The sequence below is a fragment of the Cynocephalus volans genome, chromosome 2, assembly GCF_027409185.1.
Source record: "Cynocephalus volans isolate mCynVol1 chromosome 2, mCynVol1.pri, whole genome shotgun sequence".
Lineage (NCBI taxonomy): Eukaryota > Metazoa > Chordata > Mammalia > Dermoptera > Cynocephalidae > Cynocephalus > Cynocephalus volans.
In genome coordinates this window covers 221,062,651-221,070,749 of record NC_084461.1, presented here as the reverse complement: position 1 = coordinate 221,070,749, position 8,099 = coordinate 221,062,651, and the positions used below count along the sequence as shown (strand labels likewise).

The following is an 8,099-nucleotide window of genomic DNA, read 5'->3' as shown; positions in this document are numbered from 1 at the left end:
TAAATCTCCATTTATTCCACAGGTATTTTATCTTTCCCTCTAAAACACTAATAAGGGAAGGAACACTGCTAGGGAGTCGCTCTCACGGCTGCTGGTCTGGAGACACGTGGCCAGAACCAGGGCTTCCACCCGCCGAGAAGGGCGGTATGGAGAGCCCTGGGGTGGCTTCCACGCAGCCCCACGGGCTTCCTCGGAGAAAGGAAGGGGACAGGACCTGTTAGTGAGCTCTGTTCTGTGTTCTTGTGTGATGAGCTGGGGGTGCTCGGGGAGACAGGATGGATGAATGACACTGGGTGAGACCTGATGTGATGCGAGGTCCTCTGCACAACAGCTCCACACCCTGCCTTTGGGGATGGGGTGCTGTACTGCCCTGAGAGGCCCAGGAGGTCAGTTAAGATAAGATCGTGAGGATTTACACCCAAAGAAGTCATAGGACTAATGTGAAAGGAAACAGTAATGTCCTTCCTGGAAGCAAGAGTGTCTGCAGCGAAGAGATGCGTGAGGCGTCCTCGGAAGCCAAAAGCTGCGTGTTCAGGTGCTGGCCCCGCAGAGGCGGCTCAGCCACACCCCAAACACCACATGTGCACAAGGAGACTTGTCTTCTACAGTGATGTCCTTTCTCCTTCAGGAAAGGAGTGGAAACTAGGCCTGACAAACGTTCAGACAGTCCCCGCAGACAAGGACCATGGAGTCCCATCTTGTCTTTCATGACACACGCCTTAGTTGGCAAGACGGAAAGTACTTACGAGGTCCCAGACCACTTGTACCATGATGACAAAACCCTTCTAAAAACTGAAATCTACATGACACAATTACTGAGTGTATGCGAATCCAAATTGATGCCCATTTTTTAAAAATAGAAAATGTCGACAGATAATGCCATAATTTTCTTGGTTAGAACATTTCCCATTCCTGTGAATGTAGACTAGTACTTTTGATTTTATCACCCAAAAGTGGACAAAATATAAGAAATGTATTCATCCCAAATTTATACTTTGATAACTTCCCTAAATTTTGAAATAAGTGTCATTGCGGGGACATGGGTGCAGTCGAGCACAGTCCTGTTTACCCCCATCTGGAATCGTATCCACTGCTCTTACAACACTAATTTATAACGTTGGGGAGTCTGAAGTGGAGTCTGCTTGTTCCTGCCAGTGTGGTATTAAAAAGCTTCCCCTGGTGTCCCCTGGCACTGTGAAGCACACTGCCCAGCGCTTGGCCACCCCGACTGTGAGGAGCCTCCTGACCTGTACTTGGAATCTCTGTGAGGATGGCAGCCCTAACAGTGCACACTGCGCCCCGGCTTCTCGAGGACACAAAGGTGAGCACAGAACAGAGAGGAGACATGTAGCAGCAGCTCGCCAAGCGCCCCAGCAAACCGTCATTGGCTGCGTGTTCTCGGGTTCTGGAGTGGAACAGAAGGGAATCATACTCGTCTGAAAGGGGCCTGCAGAGAATGCTGACAGTGTTGTCACGAGGCTGTCACCCTAGACCTCTTCCTGATGTGAGACATCACCTGACTGTTCCCTTGCGTCCATGTGGAAGACCCCCACTTCATGTTATGTACACGCGGGCACAGCCAGCTACGAGCTTGTGCGGCAGAGGGTTTCCCTTTAGAACAATCTACACCTACAGACAACAAACACCAAGAAACATGCAAACAAACACTACAGAGCGTCTGGGGTGAGGGACTTGTATTTTACACCAGCGAGGGGACACAGTGACAAAACGCCAATGGTGGTTTCTGTCACTCATGCTGTAACTTGAGGGTGTTTGCTCTGCTTTTCTCTCTCAGGATTCACGGTTGGTCTATGTCAGGCACTCAGCAATCTGGTGGTGTTTGGTCCAAACCGGTATTTGTTATCTTTTTGCACCTTTTAAATCCTCTTCGAAGAGCCAAGCTCAAATGCTGGGAACTGCGATGTCTCCGGCACCAGGACGTCGGAGAGGAAGTGAATAGCGCCAGCCATGCCTGCAACGTAAATGCGAGCCTTTTGTGAACAGGCACAAGGGCAGCATTGACAGAAGCTGACTTTCAACCAATTCCTTTACCAAGGGCTGTAAAGGTGTGGGAAAGGTGCTGAGGACTTTAAAAATGACTTCATTGAGAAAAAAGAAAGAAATCCTTATGCTAGCACCCAGCAGGTCACCATACCAGCTTTCTTCACTATCTCATTTTTTAAAAAGTGGCTTCTGGGCTTTAATCTTGTATCCTGAAACTTTAAGATGATATATAATTGCTACCAAAAAGTTATGGAAGCTGCTAGTTATAATATTTCAGCACATGAAACTTCCCATCTCAGAGCCTTTATATTCTCATTCCAAACAAAAAGTTGCGTCTTACACCTTCTTTAGGTTCTAAGAACACTATTTTTAAAAAACAAATTTATTTGGTCAAAATACCCCCCCCCCCAAATTAAGTAAGCAACAGGTTTTCACCTTGACTTATGTGAAGGGTGTGGGGTGGGAAGGCCACTAGCCATTGGCCTGCAGCCCTCCTGCCTCCCACTTATGGCAGAACAATCCCTCCCTCATAGGGTCCTGTTTGTTTACAATTTTTCTTTTGATGTAAAATTCCCACCCAGCAAAACACACAAATCTTAAGTGTACTTCTCTGAGTTCTGACAGATGCACGCACCTGTGTAAAACAAATCTGCTGCATTCCCATCACCCAGGAAGTTCCCACACCACTCTGTGGGGCCATCCCCACCCCTCTGGTCTGATTTAGTTCCCCCAGATTGGCTTTGCCTGCTGAGGGCCTCACATGAGTAGAATCATAGTATGTGGCCTCTTTTGAGATTGATATAAGATGTGGCTGTAAAGCAATTAAAAGTTGTCATCAGGGCTGGCCAGTAGCCCAGCTGCTTAGAGCACCACCTGTGGATGCCCATGCTGGCCAGCCGCCAAAAAAAAAAACAAGACTAAAAGTTATCCTGAATTTATCCCAACACCATTTTACACTTGCCCTTTGATTTCTGTGTCTTATGTTATCAAGTATCCAATTCACCACCCCCCCATATAAATATAAGAAATATAAGAAATGTCCGGGTCTCTCTGCAGGACTTCTGTCCTGTTTCCCTGAATTACATCCTATCTGTTGTGCCTGCAGCAAACTGTTAATTATTGCTGCTTTTACTGACTTCCTGTTACTGGTCATCTTCTTCAGAATGTCCTTCAATATTCACTCATTATTTTTTTCTAATTACTGACTAATATTTCTAATTACAAATACTTCTAATTGTTAATATTAATAATCCACACTTTATGTGACTTGAATTGTAGACACATTTAAGCTATGCAAGCTTCCTTGCAACACACGAACATTATGTACACAGTATTACACACCAAGCGTGGAGGAGTGGACCCTTCATCCCTTCTGCTGGGCAGCAGCCTTCTGTGTTCTGCCTGCATATTTGCAGGACACTCACAGGAGCACAAACAGGTAAGGTAAAGAGACGCAATATAATTTTCAGCAAAACTGATTGGCTCACTATTATTTTATAGTTTTGAAGTCACTGCTCAAGAAGGATCAAATGCAATCGTGCTCGTCCACAGACAGCAGGACTGACTTCACTCACCCAAATGTTTAACTCTGTAGCTTTTCCTCACTCTTACCTTCAAAGAGGGAATAGGGCCTGTCAGGAATGCGGCAACCATGTGCTCCATAATCGAGACACCACTCTGCAAACTAAAGAGAAGACAATTCTTTTCAGGAAAGGTGCTTTCACTGGGTGAAAAGGCACACACGAGACTGCAATAAATTCACCAAGGGTCAGAGAAAGAGGATTCCCCTGCAACAGTGCTGTGCATGGGGTCTAGACTGGACAGTGGCAAGGTGTCACCTCTCCCTGTCGGTTTTCTCATCTGTAAGGTGGCATCTGCCTCAAAACGTGGCAGGGAAGACTGGAGTGGAAAACCAGCAATGCCACACATTGTGCCCTTCCTAGGCCGCTGCCTCTGCCCCTTCACACAATTCCAGAAGTGACTAGAAACACGTGCCCCATCCTGAATTAAAACGCTGGCTATGGAACTGCCTTCAAGTACCTGCAGCTCCCCCTGGCTACCTTCTCTGGCCTCAGTGGGAAACATGGATTCTCAGCCCTGGCACAGGCTGCTCTCAGTCCCACTCCTAAAAGCACAACCTGCGCTGGCCACGGCCACTTCTCTTACCACAGCTGCCGCGCCCCACTCCTCCCCTTGCAGCCACGGCGTGGCCACTGCCTTCCTCCTGAAACCCTGGCCCTAGCTCCCAGCTCTTTCCTCTGAGCTCCCTGCCCCTCTCCTCACACCTCTTCAATGGGTTTTTCTGTATTGTTATAATAAATTTATCTTTTTTGCTTAAGCTAACATTTGTCATTTGTATACTAAGTATCATAATAAACACAATTGTTATCAAATTCAGCACATGTAAAATAAAATTTATTCTGCTTTCTGCCTCCAAATCTGCCAACCCTTTTAGCTTGTTTGATGTACCTTCCACCCGGTTTTCTTAGTCAGACAACAGGGAGACATTCAGATATTTCCATCTTCTTCAGGTTAGGAAAAATGCACTGAATTCTGTGGGTTCTACATTCTAAATCTAAATCTCTCCTTTTTATTATCACACCCAATGAGTTGGTTTATACATCAACATTCTTTGCATTAGTTATTAAACCACAATTTGGGGACACCAGCTTCTGCCTCCTTCTTCCCACTGTGACCACAACAACTTTCTAAGAAAGGAGTCTGAATCCAGTACCTGGGGATCCCTCAATAATTGGCCTAGAGTGGGTCCCGGCCCGGTGACTGGAAGGTGTGAGCAGGCAGGGACTGCGGACTGAAGGGAGGCCGCTGCCCGCCTGTCCAAGTTCGCCTGTTGCCTTCACTCCTCTTTGCATTCCATGGCGCAGAAGCGCTCGGGCTTCAGGAACACGCCAAGCTGCTCTGTGCTTCTGTGGCTTGGCATGAGCTACTCTCCCTATCAGGAGTGTACACCACCTCCCCAGGCCACCTGAAAATCCAGCCATGTTCCTACCCTCATAAAGTCTTTGCAGATTCCCCATGTTTACTTGTCATCCACCGTTGTGATCACTGTCAGGGCTGAGGGACCTTCAGAACCCAGCTGCTCTTGCCTCTCTGCCTGTCCCATTCTGCTCCAACCCTCACGCTCCAGCCACAGTCAACTCCACACAGTCCCCCGGCTGCCTAATGCCTCCAGGTCTTGTACAAACAGGCAATCTTCCCTCGTCCCCCTTTGCTTAATTTCTAGCTGTCCTTCAGGTCTTGGCCTCATGTCACTTCCTGGCCTCCCATGACCAGGTCAGCCACCCTCTCTATGTACTTCCACAGTGTTTCTCTGTGACAGCGGGTGCCACAGAGACGTGTGTGTCTTCCTAGGGGCACGAACGAGGACTCCATTCTATTTGGGTTGACAAAAGGCTTCATAATAGTAGCAGATGTCCATTGTCCAAAAAACATGAAGACTGTGGCAGCCGTGATGCCTCTACCTATCAGGGCCACGGGAGGCCTCCCGAGGCACTTTACTCCAGCCTTCCTTCCGCTGCACATGGGCGCTCTCTGTGGACTGTGTATAGTAACAGAAACCCCAGCACACATTCACTAGGCCTTGTTTGTTCCTTTCATTTTCACACATCAAATGCATATTTATCAAGTTTCTACCTGGAGCCACATGCTCTTCTAGGCACCAGGGTGGGAAGGTGACCTAGACAAATAAGATCATGGAGCTCACGTTCTACCGGTGCAACACATGCAAGAAACAAGCAAAACTATTCAAGGAATGACAAGGGATCCTTCCACCCGGGAGATCTCAGAGGCCCTGTCTGAGAATGTCACAGTTAGGCTAAGATTGGAATGGCGAGGAGCCACCATGCAAATTTCATGGGAAAAGAGCATTCTTGATGAAATGGGAACAGCGTGGCACACTCTGTTCCCTGGAGAAAGAGGGCCAGTGTGGCTGTTGTGTCGTGGGCCGGGAGGTGGGCTACAAGGAGCTGATGAGGGAACAGAGGCTGGCGAGGGCCAGGCGCAGGGCTCTGCAAACTTGGGAGCAGCATGGGCTATGCGGTGCATGAGAAACCACTGAAGACCCGAAGCAGGGGCAATTCCAGATGCTCTGCACATTAACCCAATTAATTCTTCTTGGAATATCCTTAGGAGATGGGTAGTATTTTTTTTTTTCCTTTTTACAAATGAAGAAACTGAGGCTTGAAGAAGAAATATACCCAAAATCATAAATCTAATAAATGGTATAGATGGCTATTCTCTCTTTTTTTTTCCCCAAAAAGATGATCAGTAAGGGGATCTTAACCCTTGACTTGGTGTTGTCAGCACCACGCTCTCGCAAGTGTGCTAACCGGCCATCCCTATATAGGGATCCAAACCTGCGGCCTTGGCGTTACCAGCACCACACTCTCCCTAGTGAGCCACGGGCTGGCCCCACAGATGGTTATTCTAATCAGGCAGCTGTGTGTGATTCCAGAACTTGTGTGACCTCGGAAAGTCATTTACATTTGTTATCCTCATTTTACAGACACAGATGCCATGGCACAGAGAGGCCAGAGACAAGGCTGTGCCAGAGGAAATATAGGAAATGACAGAGTTGGGACAAACAGACTACAGAAGAGGAGGAGCTGTATTTTTGGACTTTGTGCATATCTGGGGAGTTCAGAAGTTGTTTGGATAGAGACATTAGTACCTTGCAAGCTCGGTAGAGGTACTTTTTATCTTGTGTGAGGTGGTAAAGGGACAGGAATGAGTAGCCATTTCCAGCAGTCCCGTGGCAGATCCCATAACCCTTCCGTAGTAAACCTCGCTGCCAAATCACATCACTGCACTCCATGGCCTCTTTCAAGTACTTCTCCTCCTTAAAAACCTGGGCAATGAAGAAACAAAGCAGTATTAAAAAGATGTTTTGAATGAAGAGTCAGCAAAATCCTTTCCCTTTCCAGTTAGAAAATTGCATGACACTAGGAAAACGGAAATGGCATTGGGGGCAAAAAACCAAAAAAGCACCAGCAATATGAGACTTCACAACTTACAATCTCAGTCTCTCACCGCCTTTCCCCTGTCCTCCTCCTAATTTGTAGCTTCGCAAAAGCAGTTCTAAGTTTTAGATTAAAAAATTAAAATTAAAGCTACCACATCTCTCTGGTAAGATGTTTTGCCACAAATAAACCGTTCCATGTTTCCTGGGACAGACAACCTGCAGCTCTAAAACTCGTGCTCTTGTAGAAGGCAATCAAGTACTAATGATTCTGCAGTGTCCTGTCACTAAAACAAGAATATCCAGTATTCTGGGTCAGCCCACACAGCAGCAGGACCTGCACTGCCAGGGCTGGTGAGGTCTGTCATGATCCACCACAAGGAAACTTGCATAGAGCTCTCTGGAGTCCAGGAGCAGGCAGGCCTGGGCCGAAGACTTACGGGCACCGTCTCCACGGAGTTGGCTATAAGCAGAGCTGCAGAGACAGAAAAGCTCAGTGCAGGCAAGTGACCGGCAAGAGGAGGCTGTTTTAGCCTCCCCAAACTCCCTTTTAAATTTCTTCTCTTTCTCCTCACATCTCATTTACTGTTTCCCTGGTCCTGTCCTCAGAACCTGTCACTAGTCATCTCCATCTGTCTGGCTCATTCCGTGCTGGTGCAAGTGAGCTCTGGACAGTGAAGAAGGGGAACGAAGGTATGAGTGGTGATCTACTCTGGGGCAAGCAGGATCTCCTTAACTGTGACTGTGGGTGGTGACCTCCTGGTCACTGCCAAGAAGGGTTCTGAGGCTGCAGGGAAGAGAGGGCACAGACTTTGATCAATGTCTGCAGGAGAGAGAGGGGACAGGCACATTGAGTCAGCAGGGAGAGTAAACGTTCCTGAAGTCAGGCTGCCAGAGTCAGAAGCAAGCCTCTCTTTCTTAGTTGTAAAAACAGCTGAGATGTGGGCTCTGGGGTTTGACTGCTTGAGTCTGAATCTTAGTTCTGTCACCTTTTATCTGTGTGACCTTGGACAAGTCATTTAATCTCTATGTCTTAGTTTTATTAACTATAAAAGGATAATATTTCTTCCCCTCAGTGGCTTATTGTGAGGATTTAATACACAAGAAGCTCTTGGAA

The 8,099-nt window shown here is 47.4% G+C and overlaps 1 protein-coding gene across 1 annotated transcript in view; it reads right to left on the bottom strand.

Annotated features, from left to right (window-relative positions):
• Positions 1 to 1,677: 1,677 nt before the first annotated feature.
• LANCL2 (LanC like glutathione S-transferase 2) overlaps positions 1,678 to 8,099 on the bottom strand; it is a 50,089-nt gene continuing 43,667 nt past the window's right edge. The window contains exons 7-9 of the mRNA XM_063087438.1: positions 6,695 to 6,871; positions 3,616 to 3,688; positions 1,678 to 1,972 (exon numbers count right to left, since the gene is read on the bottom strand). Of these exons, the coding sequence (XP_062943508.1) occupies positions 1,878 to 1,972; positions 3,616 to 3,688; positions 6,695 to 6,871 (345 nt within the window). The 3' untranslated portion in view covers positions 1,678 to 1,877. The remainder of the gene's footprint in view (positions 1,973 to 3,615; positions 3,689 to 6,694; positions 6,872 to 8,099) is intronic.